The sequence below is a fragment of the Poecile atricapillus genome, chromosome Z (genome assembly GCF_030490865.1).
Source record: "Poecile atricapillus isolate bPoeAtr1 chromosome Z, bPoeAtr1.hap1, whole genome shotgun sequence".
NCBI lineage: Eukaryota > Metazoa > Chordata > Aves > Passeriformes > Paridae > Poecile > Poecile atricapillus.
In genome coordinates this window covers 26,955,619-26,979,660 of record NC_081289.1, presented here as the reverse complement: position 1 = coordinate 26,979,660, position 24,042 = coordinate 26,955,619, and the positions used below count along the sequence as shown (strand labels likewise).

At 40.4% G+C, this 24,042-nt stretch overlaps 1 protein-coding gene across 3 annotated transcripts in view; it reads left to right on the top strand.

Moving 5' to 3' along the window:
- Nucleotides 1–24,042, top strand: part of MRTFA (myocardin related transcription factor A) — a 66,174-nt gene that overhangs the window by 23,209 nt on the left and 18,923 nt on the right. For all 3 annotated transcript variants that reach the window (XM_058864552.1, XM_058864553.1, XM_058864551.1), the window contains exon 2: nucleotides 15,628–15,693. In XM_058864552.1, the coding sequence (XP_058720535.1) occupies nucleotides 15,628–15,693 (66 nt within the window). The remainder of the gene's footprint in view (nucleotides 1–15,627; nucleotides 15,694–24,042) is intronic.

The window sequence follows — 24,042 nt, the reverse complement described above, 5'->3', positions numbered from 1 at the left end:
ATGTCTCCTAAATCTGATTTATTTCTTTTTTTTTTTAAATTAGGATTTGACATTGAAGTTTGGGAACTGGTGCTCCTTTCTACACTGAAGTGGATTTGACATGCAGAAGTCAAAGAACTTAAGCTTGTATTTTTCAAAGTATGTGTTAGGGCAGTTATTTGCAAAATTCCTAGAATTCAGGAATCCGTAAACATGTTTTCTGTTCAAGAATGCCTTGGAATGATTTAGTCTTTAAACTAGAGCCCAGTTTACAGTTCCTAGATCAGTTAACACAACAGTATGGTAGCCCCTCATGAGAGATATGAAGAGGGAATTGCAGAAAGCTACTCAAAACCCAGTTAGCATTCACATGAGTTTAACTTAGAATTAAGTACTTCCAAAACTGAATTCCAACTTTTCCACTTCTGTGCTGTATCTTTAATTTGTTGCTCTTAAACTGAACCCTTTATTTTTTTGGCAAGTGTTCCCTTCAGAAACACTGAGTGTGACTTGGGGCCCGACAGTGAAACTCACCTGTCTTTTTCCAAGATTTGTATCTCAGGGCCCAGACACAGGAACAAGTTCCTGCATGCCATCTGATCTGCACGAACTGTGTGCACATTCTTGGTCCACAGCAAATGGGAGGTAATTTGAGTTAGCTCAGCCTTTGATTAAACTATTAATATCTGTTCAGTACTTTGAAGAGATCAGGAGTCATGCAAGTGCTTGTTAGCATTTAACTTTCTTCAGGAGTAATCTAGACCTTATTGTCACTGCACCTGCAGCACCTGAAGGTCCAGCTGACCCTGGCCCCATCTCATCCAGGAGGGGTCAGGAAACCTGCATGAGTAGACTTGGAAGCTCTCAGTCCCGAGGAGATCCCCAGCAAGAGGGCAGCCCCTGCACCCAAGGCATCTCACAGGAATGCAGGGTGACATTTTTCTGTAAAGGGTGATCTGGGTCTTCCTGCTTCAGAGTGGATCTGAAATTGCTCTGGAAGATGTGTGAGCAATGCAAATTCCTGGATAAGCAGTGTCAGAAACCAGTCACAAAATACAGAGATGCCTTGCTGAATTATGGCCTAATGCATCCCACTGTTTGGAATTATTTATGCAATTAGTGCTCTGACACATTAAAACACAGAAAATGTGTTGAATGTATGAGGAGCTGATCTGCTCTGGCATTTCTTATGGCAGATCCAGAGGCACACCAGACTTCCTGTATCCTCTTGCTGCAACCACAGTTTGTGACTATGCTTAAAAGTAAGAGGTGCAGTGAAGGTCCGATAGTGATATATTTATGTGAAGTGGCTTGAAGTTGACTGTCAATTTAAATTTATTTTTGCTTAATAGCCAGTGTGCCTCATTTGACTGTGAGGACTAGATGTGTTTCAGGGTATTTGTTAACTCTGTGACCTGAGTGGGAAGCTTGGGGAAAGGGTTAACACTGAATGACCAGGGTTTCTGTAAGTTAATTGTTATCAGTGGAAGAAGAGTCATAGCATTATCCCTGGAGCTGAAATCACATGTTTTTTCAGTCCTGATGCTCTAATGTGTTTTTGGTTTTTTTGGATATGACATGTTTTCCCCTCTTGCAGTTTACTGAACTATTCCTGTCAGTGTAATGATCCCCAGCTGTTGCTGTAGCCCTAGCTATTTTCATGCTGGGAATGGGAAGAGGAGGAGGAGGAGGAGAGGGACAGAGGCTAACTTGTTTACCACACTGTGATCTACTTAATTTGTCAAAAATGGCTGTTACAGTGCTTTCAGTGCAAAGTAATACTAAAAGGAAAGAGTTGCAGACTTGGACCTGCAAGAGCAAGGAGATGTAACGACTCAACACAAGCAGAAAATAAAAAAGAGTAGAAACTGGGTGTGGTGCGATGAGTACAGCTGTCAGTAGCATTTATGCAGACAATGCTTTGAACTAGGAATGATACCAAGTAAAATTTCCAGTAAGTACTTTCCTGCCCTGTCAACTGAATTTTCTTCACAGTTGAACTGAGCTTCATATTCAGTGGCAGTGGTGCTGAGGTACTGATAATCCCAGCAACTGGGACACATATTAATAAAGCTTGAAAACACTTGTGTGGCTTTCAGATTATATATTTTTTCATAGTTAGCTGTTGTTTCCTTAAAAAACAAAATAGAGAAAACATCTCTATTTATAACTTTCAAACAGCAAATGACTGATGCTTAGACTTCCCAGGAGCTGTTGAAAAGCAGCTGCTTCTTTTGAAAATGGATCTATGGTATTGAAACTCAAAATGCTTTCTTTGCATCCAGAAAGGACTTCTGGACTCCTTGCCCGAAGATGAGGGTCAGTGACAGGAGTGGGTTTTCCTTCTGCTTTCAGATCCCTCTCAGGCTGGCTGTGTAAATCTTATCTCGGTGGTTTTATCATCCACAAGATCTGTCAGTAGTCACCTCTGATTTTTCTTCTTGCAGTTACACCTGCAAATCATTGATCAACAGCTTAGTGAATATCTATACCTAAAATAAGCGCCCGCTTAGATCTTTCATTTCGTGTCCCATCTCCCATATCCCCAGTCTTTTCTGAGCATTGAATTACTGATTTTGTCACCTGCTGCGTCAATAAATTTCAATCCAAAATGTAGAAGCAGCACATTTTTTGGCAAGAACCTCTGCAACCTATGGTAGAAAATGGGATATGATTCCTGATGTGGCCTAGGTTTATCAAATTAAAATGTGTACTGAGCTTGTGGGGCAAATTGTGCTGCTTTTTCTTGCAGGAGGCTCTGCAGGATGGATACATAATCTACCCAAGGGCATTAATGTGGAGCAGAATTCGTAGTTTCTTTCTTTTACTTGGGCTAGTAAAAGTAGATAAGATGTTTTTTCCTAGCACTAGGTAATATTTACTAACCTGGTATGTCTCCAAACAAAGAGCAGACCTGCAGTAACTGAAATACGTTGCAATGTGCTGATTGCTAAGAAGAGCTAAAAAATGTTTTTTGCTCATCAGTATATTCAGGAGAGATGAGATGGGGAGAAGAACTGTGCAGGTGATCTGTCAGAGTTTATTGTGCAAATAATATAATTAACATTCTTTCAAACGAGCAAAGGTTTGAACTTTGCAGCCTGGGGCTTTGCCATCTAAAGTTATATTGGCCTGATGCAGCTAACAAGAAATGTGAAAGAAGCTGGTGATAAGGAAGAGGATATATTTCTTTGAGATGCAAATTCTTTGCAAAATTTACTGTGAAAACTGGTGAAATCCAGGCTTTCTTGACAGTCTTATTGTAAAACTGGCTTTTGGAAATAAACAGCCATAGAGAACACTTTTAGTAAAAATACACCTTTTTGCAAGTTTTCAGTGGAAGTGCCTATGATGGACTTTCTCCATCATAGGGACAGGAATAATCTGTTGCAATCATGCTTATAAAGACCTCATTCTGTGGTCTCTTTCCCCAAAGGTGGCTCAAAGGCCTGTCACCATTCTGAGGGTATTTTATTTATAACAACTCTGCTGTACCAGCTGACACATTTAACATCTTTTTGGTAACCTTCCTCACTGGAGCACTTGTCAGGCACAAACATAGTGCTGCCCATCTGGGTTGCTGGGGGCAGAGCTGAGTGATGTTCTCTGGGTGACAGAAGGAAGAGATCTGGTTTTGACTTTTTCTGTGCAGAGTTTCTGTGGCTTCCTGCTGCTCCATATCTTTCTAGCAGTAAGTGCATGGAGACTATAGCTGTGTTTTTTGTAGGAACAGAATGTGGCAGTAGGTGTGATGTTTGGTTACTCACCTCTGCAAATCTCACAGCAGTGCTGGAAGGCCAGAATACAAGCCAGAAGCTTGCATAATTTGATCAGTATTGCAAGCAACATGTAACCTGTCCCTGCAAATTGTTGTGTGTTCTGTTTCTTATTTTGTTCTATCTAATCACTTTCACCTTCCTAAGCATTCATGCCTCTTTCTGTGTTACACTTAGATGTGAAGGTCCTTCTAAGACTGCTTGCAGCCCTTTTCCACACTGATGTCAAATTCTCCCTTTTCAGAAGCAGAAGACATTTTAGAAGTAGATGCTAAACTAATTGTACCTTTGTGTCTCTCTGAGAGACTCTTTTACTGCTGCTAATAATATCTGTCACACTGACTGCAGGCAGTGCAGAGCGAGGATTGTATCTTCAGGACTGACATGTGACAGTGAATCTTAACTACAGCTGCAAACACTGTCCCCTGCAGCCACCTCCCTGCTCAGTGCTGGAGGGAGTGACAGAAGGGAAACGTGTCTGCCCTTCACTTGCTTTTGTTCAGGATGTGAGTGAAAGCTCACCTCCATTACCAGTTGGAGAGAATCTTGAAGTGTGTGTAATCTGTTGCTGCTGGCAGTCCCCTCTGTGCCCTTCAGCAGAGGATTGAGCCAGCAGTAACATTTTAAACATCTGCAGAATTTGTCCGCCAGTCTGAAGTCAGTGGTCATGCAGGCCATTCTGGACTGCTGGGTTTTTTTGGTTTGCTGATTGATCTGTTACACAGAATTATGTTATTTAAATATTTATAGCTATGATAGCACATTAAGTCTCATAGCTTGAATTGTATCTTCCCTCTTGGCAAAAACCACAATAGTCAGTCCTGGAGAACTGTAGTTCAAAGGTTTTTTTTAAGGAAAGTAAATACCCATCAAGAAAGGAGGAGGTAAAAAACTGTGGACAGATGTTGCATCATCAGTGAAAAGATTCTGAGGAACTTTGATGTGCTTTTTATGTGTAATGCAAATTCTGGGGATCAGCTTCCACACTGGGCTCCTATGGAGGAACTGATTTCTAATGTAGAGTGATATGATGGCCGCAGCTGAATCTTGCAACTTTTTTACAAGCAGTAACAGAATTCTAACAGAATTTGTACTTAAACGATAAAGAAGGTGTCAGACTGTTGGAGTACAGAGGCCAGGATCTTTATTTGAACCTCAGATGCCATGACTGTGGTGTGTGTTCTTTGTAAGCTTTGAGAAAAGCCAAGATGTTTTTAACTACTATGAGTTAAAGAAATATGGTAGTTCCTTGTAGTAGCCACCTGGAATTCTTGCTAAGAGAAAATGCTGGGGCTTGGATAGAAGCTGGTGAAAGGAATGCTAAATAGACAGGGAATGCTCTGAGTCTTCGTTTTGCATGTAATATGCACCTTGGACAAAACTGCTTTTGTTTTATGTCCCACAAAATAACTGTCAGCACAATGAACCCGCTGAAGCTGGGAGATGCTCAAGCTAGCTAATATAGAGTTATAAGGCCCAGCTTTCTGAGTTCCCTGTATAACTAGTTAATTATTTCTTCTAAAGAACTGCTGGTTTTGTATTTAAATTTGCATACTTCTAAGTAATTTTTTCTACTACTTGTGGAAAAACACATTTGCTCTCATTTGCATTTGGTTTCAGTAAACCAAAGATGTTTAGATGGTTAAAAATCTGAAATGGTCTTGGAAATACAGAATTATTCCATGTTTTAGTGGAAAACCCCAAAACACAGCTCATATGTCAAGGTGCCCCAGCTGTTACCAGAGAAATTCTGTGGTGTTTTGACCATTAGATGATTCCTGTGAAGGGAACTTTTAACCTTTATCTGTAGAGGGTGCCCTGTGGCAGAAGGAAGGCTGAACCACTGGGCCAAAACCAGTCTGTCAGAAATATTTGAGGAAGTTTGTGACCTTGATCTATGAGGCTGTTTGTTCACTGGAGCACTCTGCTGTAGTAAGAAGTTGAAGTATGGGAGGCGAATTATGAAGGGAAAGTATTTGACCGTATCTCTTTTGCTGCAAGGGGCATGGAAAAATTTGCTCATCAATTTTAGTGCTATAAACATTTCTAATCAATCATGTGTTTTATGGATGTGTCTGGGGACTGTCTTAGTGCTTGATTTTCTTTCTGCTTGTAAGAAACCCACAAAAACACATCCCTTGAACTCAAAGACTTTTAAATACAATGAAAAATTGTTCAGATTCTGATGTAGCTCAAAACACTTGTGGTTTTTTTTTTATAGTTTTTTGGAAAAAATATAAACAACTGCCATGGATCATCTTTATGGAAAATGGAATGGTTGGAGCTCTTTCTTCTTAGAGGCAGATATGCCCCTATCTTTCCAAGAAAAAAAAAAAAAAAGGGTTTGAACTTGTGTAGGTGAGCCTACATGGCCTTTGGTACTGTCACCTTAGTAAAAGCTGTAGATCTAATTGTCAGGATATATTTACCCATTCCTTCTTTTTTCTTCATTCATTCCCATCTGCCATGCCATATTAAATTATCTGGGAGGATTTCTTTCTAGGGTCTTCTTTGCAAGCTGGTTAAGGGCAATGTTAGTTCCTCCTTGTTCATTGTTTCATGGAAAAATACAAATCACTGTAGACTGTGACTCAAGTTTACACAGGGAGGTGGGAATTCTCTCTCTTTTTTCCTCCTCAAGACTTCTCTTCCAGCTGTAAATAGTAACAATGGATATATAGATGGCATCAACAAGTACTGATTACAGTTAATATTTACTGTATTATGATACCAGGGTCAATTTTAGGTAGACCTTTCCACCTAGGTATTTTGTTACAGGTCATCTTGTTGGATCATGCATGGTAGCCAGATTCCATGGATATGGATATGTGCCTAGTTACTCACATGCTTACTTTTCACCTAGCCAGTACTACTGAGACAAAATGATTTTATAAGAATCAGTACCGGGCACAGAAAGCAAACCAACCTTTTAGTGTTGACAATCTTGTGCATTTTTACAAGTTGCATATCTTACTAAATATGCCATGTTACATGTATTTCAGGAGAACTTCTTAAAGTCGTATTTTAACAGTTTCAGCAAGTGCTGAGATGGATTATAGGTGTACCAAGATTTTATTGTCAAGAGTGGGCTTCTATGTTCGATAGAAACACTTATGTACTAATAGTAACAAATGTATCTGATTTTAAAGTTTTAATATCTGAGAAGACAAAATTGGCATTGCATTAAAAAATAGCAGTGAATAAAATGGCATCAACTGCCCCTAAATCTTAAATGTTTAATGGAAGTGTTAGGAGTTAAGTCATGAAGGAAGAAGGTGAAGGTAAATACTGTAAACTGCACAGCAACTACTAGTCTTAAATTTAAATAAACATGAAAAGAACCTGGCAAAATTCAGCATAACTGTCATAGTAATAATCAAGTTTACATTTATTTGGAATCATATACATGAGTATCTCCTGTGAAATAAGCATGTTCAATTGTGTGCAATGTTGAGACCAAATCTCAGAAGTAATGAAGTAAACTTCTAAGGCTATGAACTGGTTCTTCCTCTAGGATCTCCACATTTTACCACCAAAACCAATGCTAACTTGAGCCCTGGAGAGCTACTAACAGGAGTAACTGTTCTGTCTGGATCTTAGATCTTATCATGTCTTGGTAGTTGGATGGTGCTACTGATTTTGTTTGTTTTATAGTGCTGTGTCCTAACAAAACTAAAATTGCTGTAAATGCTGGTTTTATCTTCTAAATACAGTTTTTAATTAACATTAATCAAATTCCATAGTAAGCCTCAAAAATGGCCTGCTGAGGTAGCTGCTTCTTCTGTGCTCTGTGTGAGCCAGCTACCTTGTGGTAATATGAGAATGGAAATAGATCCTTTTTCTTTTGACTGTGTGCTTCTGATCATATTCTTTGGGGACCACTTTGCTCTGCAGGTTGGGATTTTTGATTCTGCTAAATTATCTGTATCAAAGAATTTGTATTTGTCTGTCTCCACTAGGAGAACTACTTAAAGCCTTGTAACATTGTCTCATTAAAAGCTAATACAGTATTCCATCATCCTTTGAAAACATATTTTTAAATTTTTTCTGTTTCATACTTCTCTTCCACTGGCATCCTCCCAACAATGAAGGACTATTGAACCTGTTTTGTTTTTTTGGTTTCTAGCCAAAACCAGTCTTCTTGAATTTGCTCATATAGACAATTAAGAGGCACGTGTAAGCTGCATGCCATTTCAATGATTTGATATGAGCCAAGAATATTTTGAGTGGTAGAAGCTTTGAAGAGTGTGATTTTATCAAGAAACAAGCCCTTCTTGTTCTGAGAGTGACAGTCAGTTAATTTTCTCTTTTCCTTGTCTTCTTGTGTTCTTAATTGACCAGTCACTCTTCCCCCTGTACTTTTCAGCTGCTTTTTAAAGCTGCTGCGTATTTGAGAGCCTGAAGGCTTTTAGAAGTGCTGGATGGAAATAACCAACTCTGGTGTAATATGACCCCCGCTGCATCCTTGGATTATTGCTAGCACATCCTTTGTGAAATATTTTGGAAGTTGTTGCTTTGGAGGTGAAGGAACTGTTCTGTTTTTTAGGAATCACTTGATAGAGGGTTTAGATCTACATCAGGCAGAATCACGCTCCTGTTCTCATCTGTACAAATGCTTAATTCTTTCATATGCGTTCTAAGGGAATAAGAAATAAGAGGTGGTCATGAAAAAAGTTTCAAATCCTCTATACAAGAACTGCCCGTGATGCAGTGTTCCCCACTTGGACCACCAGCTGGGACAAGACACCTTCCCCTCTCAGCATGTTGCAGCAGGACATGCTGATTTCTGAATTTCTGTAAAGAAATCCTTTCTTTCATCACTCTCAGAACCTGCAGTATGGAGCTGTTCCCCATCCCAGTTTTGTTTCCTGTTCAGGATCTGCTTCACAGCCCTCTCGGGGTGTAGGGAGAGTGGTCCCAATCCTACTTCTCAAAGAGGGAAGACCACAGCATGAATATAAATAAGTGGCTTTTGCCTCTAGAGTGAAAGGTTGTTGTAACAGTTGAAGAGACCAAACCAAGTTTTCTTTCTATTCTTTACGCTCCCAAACTCGATTTTCTCCATAGCATGGTTGCTGAGGAAGAGCGGAGGAAGATGCCTGCATTTTAATAGCAGCCGTTGTTGCTTCAGTAGAGAAAAGACTGGAATGTGAGACAGTCTCAAACAGTAAAGAAATAAACTTCTACTTAACTCTCCCTTTGTGCAGGCTAACTTGAAGCTATTCTGTAAAATGCATTGAGATGAACAGAACCGTATGGCTGCTGCTCCCAAAACAGTGGATGCTTGCAAATTGTCAGGATCAACAGTGTGTCTGCTGCTTCTCCTTCACCCCACAGAGGGACATGAATTTTTGGCATCCCCTTCCCAGGGTAGCAAACTGTCATATAATCCCCACAGTTTGGGTGTCATTTACAGTCTGCTTCACTTAAATGCTTCTCTGTTAACTGCACAGTCTGCTTAAATGCAAAGCCAGCATGTATTCCCCATCAGCAGTGGGGAATAAAATGGATTTAGTGGATTAAAATGCTGTTAGGCTCAGAAAATTGCCTTTAAAAAAGGCCCCAAAAGTTTGCTTTTCTTTGTTGGTAATTCCCATTCTAGCACATTCTGTATGGTGTGGGGTATGTTGTCAACAGCACCAGAAAATGCTGCTCTAAAAAAGAAAAAGTAATCCACAATTTAAGGTATTGAAAATTAATTTTGACCATTGAATTCTCACTCACTCATCACAAACTATCACAGCTGTTTTTTTCTTACAGCTTCTTGTGGACCCTACATGTAATTTGGTACACTATCGGCCCTTGGCTGTTTCTGTACAGAAATGTGTTGCAACTGGAGTTTTACAGATGCTGCCTTTGCTGGTGAATCTAATGTGGCTTCCTGTTGAAGCATGAAAAATCTAATGCAAGTCAACATTTGTTTTGTAAGCTGGCAGAGCTGAGAAATGCTCAGAGACCATTTTTTGGTGTAAGGCAAAGGTTTTCTTACCACATCTCCAAGGGACTGAATTCAGTAGGATATAGCTTCCACAGAAAACAACAGCTGGTGTGCTGCATATTCAGAAGCTGAATTTGGCATTTGCTTCTGGTCATATGTGACTATTTCATCAGAAAGTAGGAAAAAAAATCTCTTCTTAGTGTAATTAGAAGGGCTGCTGGCCGAGTGGTAAGTGGAAAAGTGACTTCATCCTTCAAAGCAGCAGTTACATGGTGCTGTGATATTTGAGGTAGAGGCCCCAGTTCTGCACAAACAGTTGTGCCAGTTTTGTTCAGCAAAAACCCTGTGTCATCAAAGTTGACTTTTATTGTTGCATATTATAATTAAGTTGCTTGCATATGGCATTATGCACATTGGACTGAAAAATTGGAAAGTGTGTGTGGGCTGCAAATGGTGGCCTAGAGCCACATCTCCTTAGTCCATTGTCTGTGACCCTCACAAAGTAAACCTGGTCAGACCTGCTCAGTGCCAGACCAGTGAAAATTCTCCTGCAATTCCTTTGGCACTACAGAAAGGTAGAGGTGTTGAACTAACTGTCAAGTTCCTATCGCAGTTTGTACTGTATTAGTGCTTCCTTGTGAGTTAAGAGGATGCTGTAGCTGCTCAGTGCTTTCAAAGTGGGCTCTCCAGAGGTGCTGAACAATGTACAAATAAATGAGCATTAAATTGCTTTTTACTGCCTTTACTTACGCTTGCACTTTCCTCAACTTAGATAATGGAATTAGGCTAATTTCACTTGTTCTTCAGTAGTTTTGCTTCCTAATCACATGGTCTATTTATTGGGTTGCAAGGATGAATTCTTCTATCAGGCAGACTGCTTTCACTGAATTTACAAAATCGATATGCTCACGTCTGTGAGCACACAGCCTTTCTTGCTAATAGGCAGTTTGTCTTGCACTCTCCCTTTTTGCATGGGTATCCCAGCCCAAATTCCAGGGAGTTCTGCCTCCCTCAGCCCCTCTGTAGGGTTTTATTTGGCTCTAGCAGCCTTCCTTCCTTCCTGATCTGCACTGCTGCTCATGCTGTCCCAGTTGTAATCCACCATATGGCTGTGCTTAATCATTACCTTGGTTGGGTGACCTTAAGTATCGCTTGGGATTCTTTAGCAGGAAAGGTTTTGTAGAAATGTGAGCACAGACTGCCTTTAGCAGTAAGTCTGTATTCAGTATAACATGCACAAGGTCTCACCACAAGCTGCAGTTCTCAGCCGTGTGCTTCTTCTTACTGGCTTTTAAAAAACAGGAAATGCAGAATATTTTATTAATTTATTGTCACAAACCTGTCCTGGTATGTGAGACAGTCTTTGAAGAGTTTTTAATTTTATTTTTCACTGTTGAAATGCTGAGGTGCAGAATCTGCAGTCTAGTTTCTGCAGTAGTTCTAGCTGCCCTACTAAATGCAGTGTGGTTTAGAAATAGAAGGGAAGGCACACTGCTGCAGATTCAGGTGATGAGCTGCAAAAAATAACTTAGCTCATCATAGATATTTGTTCTTGCTTCTGCTTACTACTAATGCACCCCTGAACTACCACCAGTTGTAGCTTTTCTGAAAACGCCCCTGTGGGTGCAGGGTCTGTATATTAATTATATACTGATAAAGCTGAGCTGCCACCAGCCATGAGTGGCTGGTCCTGGAATATGCCTGTGGGTTCCTTGTTGAGAAAGTTTTATGCTAAGATGAACGCAAAGCAATTGTGACATGCTGTATTTTACTAATAGGGTAACTCTGTTGGTAGTAGCTGTATCACAATATTATTTGTCATTTAATGCATCTCCCGCCACCACAGTTCTCTACTCCTCTTAAACTGCTGGCAGTGGTCCTCTATTCTAGCTCCCAGATTTCTCAGGAATGTTTTACTAATTCTTGGAACAGTCCATTAGTGATATGAAAACATTGTTCAAAATTTAATTGGGAACATTTCATGCTTGTGAAATAAATAAATTATGCCCAGCTTTGAGTGGGAAAATCTGACAAGGATAGAAATCCCAAAAAGTATTGGATATAGTAGAAGGGCACCAGTTTGGAACTTATTTTCTAGCCAGCAGTTACACACCGCTCTTTATATGACCTGTTTTATTCTTAATTTGAAAACTAATTACAGGTTAAGTACAGGGATAAAGGAGACAGAAGATTGTCCATTAGTGACTGAAGGACTTACACTTCAGTCTGTCTTAGAGTAGCTTTGAATTTCTCTGGTCATTCTAGACCTTTGGCTGAGCTCCATGTACAACAGCCTTGGATTGGTGCTTGGGACATCTGTTAATCTATATATAGGATTCACACACTTGCACATGTAAACAGGTGATCTCCTAAATATATGAAATGGCATTGGGAACTCCAAGTACTTAGTTAAGCCAAAATGTATTTAGGAGTGAACTGAAATAATCCTTTTTGCCCTCTTCCCTGCCACAAAAATAAGCTGTATTGGGGAAAAAAAAAGTACTTGATGGCTGATTATAATTTGTGCTTAATACGTATGTATATACATTCATAAATCCCAGGAATTACTTAATGCTTATAAAAAGGGTCCTGAAAATTACTTTTTTTCTGTTCTCCAGTTTAGTTCTCTTGGCAGATGCTAGTTTCTTGCTGTGAAGTGACATAGGGTTTAAAAATAAAAGGTGCATATAATGGGTAGAGAAAATGGGTAGTAGATGGTAACTAATAAAGAAATAAGATATATTTAGAAAATTAGTAAGGGAGGCTGCGGTCAGGAGGGGAAATTTAAGTCATTTGATGAAGTCTCTAGCAGTCTGACTGAGAGTCATTTTTAATAAATCTGGGAACAGCAGGGAGACTTCAGAAGACCGAAAGACCAATAACATTTTGCATCACTGCTGACAAAGGGTGAGTGAGTAAAGAGTGGTTCATCTGCTGTCAGTTCCAGGAATAAAACCCTATGGAAAATTTGATCAAGAATTTAGGTGGTATAAGAAGAACAGTACAATCATGCTGATCAGCTTTTCAGTTTGTGAAAACAGCTCTGCCCAAATGTGATTCTGTCATTTGGATAAGTGAAATGTGGTTGCTAGGGGTTTTGTCTAGGTGCAACAGACTTTTATAACATCTTTAACTTGGTAGCATGGGGTATTTTGGTTTTAAGAAGAATATTTGAATTTAATGAAGTAGCGCTTAATTGGATTAAGAACTGGTTGTAATCATAGAAAGCAGAAAAGTATTTCTGGTTGAGATCAGCTCGCTGCAGTCCAGAAACACATCCAAGTGGTTGTAACAGTGTGGTCAGAACAAATCTTAGTAGAGGAATAAATTGTGACATAAAAAAAATAGTTTAGATCATTTAGGCAAACTGAGACAGTTGAGCAAAGTGCACATTAATGCAGGTGACAATACAAGTGTGCACCCAGGAGCAAAAAATGCCAGCCACACCTATGTGGGGGAGTTTTATGCTGAAAATCCCCATCTGGGAGGTGAAAAGGAAATAGCAGGTGTGGTTAGAAATGTGAGGGAAGGTAGATGGTTGTAGAAAGTAAGAGGCAGAAAGGGCTAACATAACGTTACTAGATCTGTAAATAGAGGACACAAATAATAATAAGATAATCTGCTGGGGAGATGGACCTAATGCTTTAGGTCTGTGCCTTGCCTGTATACATTTATGTGTGTATTTTACACACAAGATGTGCTAATGTAGAGTATGGATATTAGTCCTTAAACAGCTTGGTAGGGGATGTAATGGTAGGCAGTGAGAGATTTAATGGGCCGCTCCTAATGGGACAGAAATCACTTAGTGGCAATGTTGGAAGGATGAAGTCCAACTCCCGCCTTCAGTGCTGGTGAATGCCTGGGGTCCTGGTCGTTCCACTACAGCTCCTGGCCATGTGGTCATCCTCTTCAACTCATTAATGCAAAATCTGGTGCCTGTTTTGCCTGGGATGTGGTCTTTGCCAGTGAGTCCAGCCATCAGTCAGGGGGACAAGAGAGGCGATGAGGGGGGTGAGAGATTTGACACTGTCTCTCTCAGCAAGGTGTTAGATCAAGTGCTCGTGTAGATTTGGGTTTTGATAGCCTCAAAAGGAATCCAGCAAATGAGAGCAGGCCGGCTGTGAGCTGTGCTAGCCCTCACATTAGCACAGAAGTAGGAGTGCGATCTCATGCTGGGTGGGAGGAAGAGTCTGGAACTACCACTTCTGTTTGCAGTTTCACAGCCAAATGAAGGGCCTGTTCCTTCCCCTCTGTGTTCCCTCCTCCTCCTTCTGGCTCTTGGCTGATCCCACACAGAATTACCATGGTGCTCTGTACATCCTCCTCCCCTCTCTCACTTCCATGTACTAAAAGAAAGTAGTTTCCTGCCCAGGATGCATATATTAAGAAATCATAGTTTGTCTTAAGAAACAGAAGAGAGGTAACTTGTTTGCACGCTTTGTGCACAGAGGTTTTTCCACTAGTAGGAGGTACTCCTGTCACTGTCATGAACAGTTTCAGGGAAAGGTACATCAAGAGTCAATGGAAGTGGAAGCCAGAAAAATCCCAGAAGAAAATTAGATGTGATTTAAGTGAGGGTGATTAGGTGCTATGGAAACAACCATAGAAAGGAAGAGATGGATCTCTTTTTCTGTGCATATGAAGACCAGAACCCATATTGGAAGATGTATCTTAGTCAAATGCAAACTGCAGATAGGAGATGGAAAGAAACAGGTAAAATGTGATGATGTCTGTAAGTAGACAAAGTGGCATCTTCTGAAACTTTTTGATCTCTACTCTAGGGAGTGTACAGTACAAATTTGGATATAATGTATGAAATCAATGTGCTGGACAAAGTACTTAAGAAAGGAGACATAAGGGTTATAATGAGATTGAATAGTTAGACTGTAGAGCAGTTTTTCTCTGTAGTGGTTCCACTACATTTGTGTGGAATTTCATAATGTGGACTATAAAAAAACATAAGAGAAATTAAAATTAAAACAGGGGAGATGAGATGCATTGCCATTCATTTTACAATATTTTATGTTGAGTATACCTAGGAGTTTGGGCTTGATTGCAGATGGGATTCAGTGATACTCAGGTTGTCCTATTTTGAGACGTGTGTGACTACACATTCAGGGGAATTTGTCTTCAGTTTTGAAAAGTTGCTTTCATATGGAAGGTGGCTTTGACTATAAGAACAATCTAGAATGTTGCTTTGATTGTATAGTTTAAAGGGAAACTGCTGTTATAATCTAAATGTAAAAATTATGACTATTCTGGGGATTTGCACTAGGAAAAAACCCAGCTAATTGCATTTCACACAGGTCACGAATACGTTCTGTTATGATAAAATAAATATGAAAAATTCTAGTGATAAGGGGATTCCTTTTGTGGCGAAAGGACACATCTAGGTGTATCCGTGGTGTTTCACTTTCATGAGATGTTTCTGAAGGTGAATTTCTGAGCTGAGGAAGGAAATCAGCCTTGTAATTTAGAGTAACGACCAACAATTTTGACATATCATTTAATCTGCACATAGTAATTAGAGTTTTCAGGAGTCATTAGCAGCTGGGGTGTCACTCTGTGTTTATTGGAGGACTGTCAGCTGGTGTTTCTCTTTGTTTGTTTTTTAATATTAATGGTTTGGAAAGCAGTTGGTGCTCTAGAAAGAACTGAGAAACAGGCCTGGCTTTGTGGATTTTTATCACCCTGCCAAGACCCTGCGCAACTTCCTCTCCCCCTGGCTGCAGCAGCCTACGGAAACCTGACTGCTGGGGGCCACTTCTGCAATTGCAGCGGGGCAGGGCAGCAGAGTGGGAGGGGGGTCTTTTCCTTCTGCTCACCACTGCCTTGGCATCCAAAGAAGAAAACAAGATGCATTTGAAAATGTCTCTTCAGTTGTTCCTTGCACTGATGGGTTTCCTTCTCTCCCTTCTCTCTGCTGTCGTGCAGTGCTGCAGTTGAAGCTCCAGCAGCGACGCACGCGGGAGGAGCTGGTGAGCCAAGGGATCATGCCGCGTAAGTACCACTTCAATTCTTTGCCCTGGTGTTTGTATGCATGTGTTTCGGTGGAGAATGGTTTCCCATATGATTCAAAAGATCAGGTTCTCTGCTTCTGCATGGAAAACATCATGTGTAAGAGCCCCACCCTGTCCCACCCAGCCTGGTCCTCCTGAAGTGTTGGTGCCACCTCCGATACTGAGGAAGAGAGCAATGCCTGCAAGTGTAACTGTGCTGCAAAATAAGGCTTGCGTTTCATCTCAGTGCACAGTCTTCTGGACAACATACTATGTTAGAAGTGCCTTATATACTTGACCCATACTGCTAATCACTCTTTTAACAGGCTTCCTGCCTCTGTAGTTTCTGTTCTTACAGTGTGTCAGCTCCCCAGACCTCTGAGGCACTTGTAACTTTGTGTGTACGTATTCCATAAACTGGCCAAAACCAGGCATTGTGTACAAGATGTTAACCAACAAGCTAGAAAACAGCTAGAATGAGCCCTATGGCCATCAGCCGTTGCCCTTCTTGCAGGGAAAGGCAAAATCTGTGCAGGCAGAGAATGTTTACTTTTCTGGGTAAACAGAGAGTATCTACCCTAAAGCCAAGCTTTCACTGTCAGATTAGCGTTGGAGAAAGTATTTTTCTCTTTCGCTCTCCTTCTTCCCCCAAAAATGCAAAAAAGGTGTCTGACAAATAGTTTTGTCATGCTTTGGTACCTCTGAACTAGACGACTTACAGGTAACAATTTGAGGCAAGACCACACAGCAAATGTTTTATTTTTGAGGTCCCCTCAAAATTTTTTTCACTCAACAGCTGTAGTAAAATGCAGTGCATCAGGTATGTATTTTCTTCTTTCAAAAGATTTTCTGCCACCCTGTTTCAGAAGCTTTACTTGATGATGGTGTAGTAATGAGAAATTTCTCTTTTCTCCTGTTTCTGGGGTGCACACTGTAATATGACTCGGTGCTGTGACTTAGACTTTGCTGAGGGCTGAAGGTTAGATTATCAGCTCTGTCTGAATGAAGAGAACCTGTCAGCAGCACTCTGTCAGCTGAAGTGGCTTGCTGGATGGCAGTAATGTTCTTTAAGAGGTTTCTGAGACCCCTGCTTAAAATTATGTTACCAAAGCAAAAAGAGAAGATTGTCCTGTCTGGATATATCATACCTGTTGTCTCTTTTTTTAACCTGAGGAGCTTGTATACGAGCTTCTACAGAATACACTTACTTGCTTTTGGATGAAAGACTAGTGTTCCAGTGACTATGCCTTTTTACTAATGCTTCTCAGAAGAAAATGTTCCTGACTTCTTTGTGGTGTCCTGCTTTAAGTGGATATGTATGCAAATACTGTATTAACTTATGTTCAGTACTGGCTTTCTTCAAAGTGTGCCTGGCCAAACTTGTGATTCCTGAGAGGGGTCTGTTTTACAGGCCTTTTGAAAATGAGGCCCTTGCAAGTAATTCAAATAAGGCATCCAGAATAATTAGTGAGTCTTAAATTTATTTAAAACATAGCCTACATTACTAGTCTTTGCAGATTTGTGCCCTTCATTGCATCATTTATATCCCTTACATGTGAATTTTGTGGCGGACTAAAGGAAAACATTTAGTAAGATATCATTATGAAAATACTGGCAACACATTAAAAGGTCCTTTCTGCAATGGAGAAAACCCACTTTAACACATCTGTTCTAAACGTGATTTTAAATTAGTTCCTCCCAAGTAATGGTATCATATACCCATAGCTGCCAACTGGAAATAACCACACATAGGGAAATGTTTAAAATGTAATTTGCCTGGGCCGTTTTTGAAGAGAAGATCAGATGTGAGATAAACTGTGATACTTAAAGCAAAAATTCTGTTTTTAACCTGAGAAGTACAGAGGATGACTAGGCACCATGTTCCTCCAGAAGGCATCTCAGCACCATGACAGCTTTACTTCTAGCTTCAGGAGATTCAGAATAGACTTTTTTTACTGCTGGGAATATGCAAGTATCCTGTATTCTTTCTTCTCTCTGGACTCTTCTCTGTGAAAACATTGAGGTACTTAATCTTGTTCTGCTGTCACCTGCTACTGAGCATGCTGTGCTGAACTTGTGTTCCTCTTGAGTTTGTTAGCCAGGAACCAAGCCCCACACAGTCCTTCATGATGATTCAACACAAGTATATAAGTTGGAATCCAGAGGATGGTTTGGTGCTGAACTAAAAGAGCTCTTGCCATGTCAGATGCTGGTTGGTTTCTTTTCTTTCCTTTATTTTCTATCTGGAGAGTCTTAATACTCTTGAGAGAATTGTGATGGTTGCAGTTCTATCTGCATTACAGCTTGTGTCAGGAATGTGTTTTTGAAGTGAAGCTCCTGATGGCACCTGCCTACTGTGCCTTGCTTTGCACCATAAAATGAAGTTCGAGAGCTGGATTAAATTGGAATGAAAGTAAAGTGGAAAATATTCTGCCTAGAGCTAATATGCATTCAGCACATGGGACCAGACTATGGCTTGTCTGGCACCACACCTCCAATTCACCTTCACATCCAGAGTGTGGAATGTCACTTCCTCAGCATCGACTTTGTTTCTGTTTTGGTCTTACTGTGCTTTCCTACATGTTCCTTTAGATTAGCCTGTGATACAGATCAGTTCCTGTATATCTGAAGGCAAACAGCCATGGAAAAATCCCTCAGCCAAGTGTGGGAAAAGTGAAAGGTTTTGTTTTACATTACAGGCTATGTAGTGTGCAAACTCCCGTTGGTACCTTTGGCTCTCCTGACTGAATCCAAACCCCATGTAAGATTTATTCTGCAAATTGGTGCCCTAAAAGAGAAATTTAATTGCAGGCTTCCATCAACACAAGGTTTTTGGACACTGTAAATATGAGGAGTGGGAGATGACACATTTGTGTCACCTTAAAGTGAGAGTCATGCTACTCCTGCTGTGCTTGTTCATAACAGAGCTGGGAATTGATTACTTTGTCCCATGTGGAATTTTGTTTATATGGTAGAGCAGAAAGGCAAATGTTTCAACATTTTTTTACCAAGTACACTTAATCTCACTTAACCTTCCCAACCCACCAGCCACCTACAGTGGGGCTTTTCTCCGCTAAAAGATTAGTGTATTGTAGTAAGAAATAAAGCATTTATAGGCAGTGAAAGAGGATTCAAAGTAATTGTGTTTTATGCTTCATTAATTCTTCTTGCTTTCTGATACCACTTTGCGTAACTTTTTACTAGTAGCAGGATTCATTAGTTCAAGATTAAAATTCTCAATTGCCCTTAGAAAAACGGTGGGAAGCAAGTCTTCACCTGCAGCTGACATACGTGTGGTCAGAGCTAGAATGACTGTATCTTGAAAAAAGGAGAGCTGAGTTTTTATATTTATTCAGGTTTTGGCCTATTTTCTAACAGTGCAAATAGACAAGTCTTTTTGCTATTTGCATTTTTTTGTAGCTATGCAGAGATGATTTTCATCTTCTTGTCCTCATAACATACAAGTTAAACAAAAATCTGCTGTCTGTGCTCAGCTCTTTGAACTCTGTTGTGCTGTAGAAGAACAGTCTGATGCTGTCATTTTTTAGCGTAGAATTTAAAGGTTACGGCTATTGTAAGGTTTTTGGAGGGAATATTAAACACCCCATTTTTCATTCTTGAAGAGAGTGTTTAAAACGGTAGTTAATGCACATCTGAGTAGAAAGTTATGTGGAAAGTATCTTCAACTAAAATACCAAAAATTTTTAGGGGAAAGACATTTGGCAAATTTAGCAATACTCTGTTATGCAAAATATGTGGCTCTTTTTCTTTTTTGCAAGATTTAAAGCTTCGCATGCCATTTGTTTTATCCATCAGGATTGTGATCTTTGGCTTCTGGCTGCAAACACTAAATACAGGCAAGAATGCAAGGTTGTCTTATGGCACAATGCTGCAGGAAAGCTGTTTTGACCATCACATCTATCCAAGCTGGCGAAGCAGAAGTAGATAATTTCTGGGAATGTGCCTTGTGTTTCTCTGTAGTAGTGCTGTGTGAGTCTCTGAAAAATGACACAGGCGTCCTTTGCAAAGGGCACTGCCTGCACTGGAAGCCAGAAGAAGGCTGCTGTACAGGCTGAGAATTTCCAGGAGCTTCTTTGTCACTTCAGTGTATCTGATGTTTGCCAGCTTTTGTGCCCACATCCAACTCCTCTGTATGTTTGTGTTCTGGGCCGCAGAACACATGACTGTGGAGCTCCAAAGAGGATGGAATTTGTGCATGGAGATTCTAATGGGACTGCTTTAACAGGTGCTGAGGTGTTTCCATGCTCTAGGTCTGTGCTACCAACACTGATGCAGTTTTTGCTGGAATGTGGAGCCTGCTGGATGCTTGAGCTTTTTTCAGAATACAAGAGTGTATTTTATCCTCAGACTCCATGAGGGGAACGTGCCATGGTTCAATTCCAACATGTCACATGATTAGAAATCACTGTAATACAGCAGGCAGTCTAATGATTATCGTCTCATTAGACCTTTCAAGATGTCACTTGCTGCATTTTTTTATTAGCCATAAGGCTAGGGGACAAAATGTAGTATTTGTTATAAAACTAAAATGCTTTTTTGGGAGTCTGAGAGACATTGCTTAAAATGAATTCTAAAGGAAACACTATTTACTGGAGACAGCTGGTGATTTAAGAGTACAGAACACAGGTTATGCTTTAGCATATCAGTATTGATCATCATCTAGACAAAGCTTGTAGCAGCTGGTCTTCAGCATCCAGCACAGCTACCATCACAAAAACCCAAGGATCTTTGAGATACTGAGTTTGGGAAGCAAAGTGCTTTCCACATGTGAGTTTCTAAGGTTAAGTAATGTCTCTAGACTTCAACATCTCTACCCCAGGATTTGGCCATACATCCACACTTGTGTTTGTGTAGGGTAGCTAAAACTGCTGTTTCTGCTTTAGCCTTTAACTGATAGTCTAACCACTTCTCAGTTTAGAAAAAAAAAAGTTTTTTAAATACTTGAAAATTATGCACTCGTAGCTTTATTGCTGCATGGTTCTGTATTTAATATTTATGTTCATATTTTCTTATTTATTCTTATTTCTTATTATGTATCTCATCCATTTAGTGTATGTGTGCTAATTTAAGGAGACCTGTCAGTTGTGGATATAATCAACCTTCGCTTCTCATTACATACAATAGCTACAGTAGAACATATTAAATGTCAGAAACAAAACAAAAGAAAAAATAAGTTTTATAAATTAACTGTTAATTGTGAAGTAGGAGCATCTTTCTGTGCTTGTCAGAGAAAGGAGAGGCAGCAAGCTGTCAGAACGTGACAGTTACCTATAGGTGCAGTATTTTTCATGGCACGAGCTGTTCTGCCATCATGATGGCGGCTTCAGGGGCAAATTCTTCATGCCTCAGATATATTTTGTCTTCTACATAAGGGCCAGGATAGATGAACTGCTATGCCTGGGTGGAGTTCTACTGACTTGGAACTGTTGCAGTGTGGCTACACAGCTGACATTTCAAGGTTGTGGTGTGTTCTCTTAGAGCTGCAGCTAAACCTATTGCTTTAACACCCTGAAATACCTCTTCCTGCTACGTAACATATCCCCGTCATTCTCTCACCACTTTACATATCAGGTCTGTAGTGACATTCCTGTAGTTTTATGGAATCTATTTGTCATAACAAAGCAAAAATACAAATTTTCACTTCCCTGCCATCTTACATCTGCTGTTCAGCACATTGGCAAGTGCTTCTCTTTCATGCTTTTAAGTTTGAACTGTAATTTTGTTCAGGACAAGGAGTTAAAAACATGTATGTGGACTGTAAATATTGTTACTCCATACAGAAGCTGCAGCTAGACTTTCAATATATTCAGTGTCATGCTCTGAGAGTAAGACTGGAACACTAAACAAGTACTGTAAAATAAAAAGAAAAAAAAAAGTAAATGACACTTGCAGCTGTCCTCTACATTTTTTTTCTGTTTCTGGTGTGTTGCACAGAAATCTGTAACTGGTTTTATTTTAATTTGATTGTATACCTATAACTTGCCTCCCAGGAATTATTTGCTGGTTATTTGACTTTGATCATTTTCCTTGAATCAGAATTTCAAAGCCTTCAGGCTATGTGTGTAGAGGGCTGTCTGTGCATTTAAGCTGAGAGTCTCATTGTCAGAGGACTAATAACTGCATCTGCTTTGTTTGTATTTTTAGATGTCTGTCTGAGTGTGTTTTCCATGTGTTTATATGATCTGTGACTAATAAGACATGACTGGAGTAATAAAGCTCATTGTGTTAGGATGGAAATGTGCTGTTTGCCCTTTCTGAAGCTGTAGAAGGATGACCATGCTCAGGTGTTTGATAGGCTGCATTTGGTCCTTGATCCCTGCCATGATAGAAGGTTTAACTCTACCAGTTGCAAGAGTTATCGCAACTGTTATTGTTCCAGTTCAGGGAAGTAAAGTCTGATAGGCAATAAAGTTTTTTCCCTTCATGTTCCCACAGTTGTCTTAGATTCATTCTTACTTGTTGTCTGGGAATGGTCTGTCCTTTTGCGACCCCATACCTTTCCCACCCTGGACAGTCTTGAAAGTTATCAGAGGAGTTCGCAAAGGTCAGTTATCCATGCACGAAACAGGTGTGAAGTCTGGTCCATGAATGCATGGATCAAAGGGTTCCTGGTAGAAGTTCCTTTTCTTCCTTTTCCTCTTCAGTTAGAGGTGTTTTTTTAATTTTTCATTTCAGGATTTAGGTGATGTCTTTTGAATGCCAAGAATTAATGGCGATGGATGGAGCAGATTATACATTATTTGTATTTGCTGTAAATGTTTTTTGACACAAAGCTGTAGCCATAGTCATCCACAGATCTGATAACTGTTACCATGGGTGACAATTTCCATTTTGCTTATAAAGAGGATGAGCTTTCTGAGAAATTGCACATATGTTAGATTTTAAATTAACTCAATGTTGGGCCTTGGAAAAATCTTAGTCCTTTCTGCCAATAATTTCATGTTTACCGTGACAAACCTATACTTCAGGCTTTTCACACAGTTAATGAAAATCTTAAACTTCAGCTGCATCATCAGTGGGATACTGCTGTACTAAAGTTACTGACAGTCTTTGCTGAAAGTGGGCTTTGGAGAGGTGCCTGGTGCAGGTGTTGGAAGCGGCACAGCTGGTGAGTGTCTCCAGGGTGAGCTGAGCTGGGGCAGGGTACCACAGTTCCCCCTGCCTGTGTGCTTCAGCAGCCAGGGCAAGCCCAATGCAGGGAGCTGGAAAGTGGCTCTTTTTGGGAAAAACAGCTGCACGAGCTGGTACGCTGTGCAGGTTCAGAATGTTGACCCAGGAGAAGGGCTGGCTGCCTGGGGCAGGGTGTCAGGAAGGCAGGACCGGAGCTCTGGCTTCCACAGCAGCCTGGGGCTCACCAAAAATTGCAAGCAGGGGCTTCATCTGGCTGCCGTTTTGTGTGTGTGTCTCTGGTGGCTGGAATAGCTGGGCAGTGGGGAGGACTTAGTGGAGCTGCAGCACTGAATCAGTAACGCTGTGCTTTGGCAGTGCTGGCAACAGCAGCAACATGGGAAGGAACCTTTCTCCAGCCTTTCTTCTCTTTGGGACTAGGAACACTCATAATCCTTCAATCACAATAACATTCTCGTTGAAGGGTGTCACTGAAGGGCAAAGCTGCATTTGTTTGAGTGCCAGAGATGTGTTTCTTACCTTCATAAACATATTTACATTGACTTTTTTAGGTCAGTCTTCATTTTCAATTTTCTGAGTTTATGTATTTTGGGATTTGAATAATGACAATTTACCAGCTGTGGCTTCTTTTCCTGTCCTTAACTTGATACTTATATTTTAGTCTTAATCCAAGGTCATTTACCAGTGTTGGGGTATGGTATCAAGAATTCTCAACTATGATCAGGTCTGTGTACTGGATGAGAAATCCCCAGAGCTGCAAATGAAGAAAAGGATGTTGACGGAGATCTCTCTTCTCTCAGCTGTGTATTCTCCAGCCCCTTTTCATATTTCTGCACCACACAGCAGCTCTTTGACACTGCCCCACTGGCAAGATGACAGCCCCTTCTTTGCACGTGACCCCAATTTTTAATACTTTTTTCTTCCATGCAGCGAGAAATGCTTTTTGAAAGTGGGGTGAAGATGAAGGGAGGAAGAAAGTGCTAACTGCCTTGCTCTGTGGTTCAAGTTCTGTGTCTCTTAGCAAATCCAACGGGTGGGAGCCCCACCCTCAACCAACAGAGGAAGTCATCGAGCCTATTTGCAGCACTTTATCTCATCTTTTTACGAAAGCATAGTAAACAAGAGAGAGAAACCAGAATTTGGTTGAGAGCAGGGGTGAATAGCTGCAGCAGAAGGCCTTCTGCCATTCTGAATTAAATGT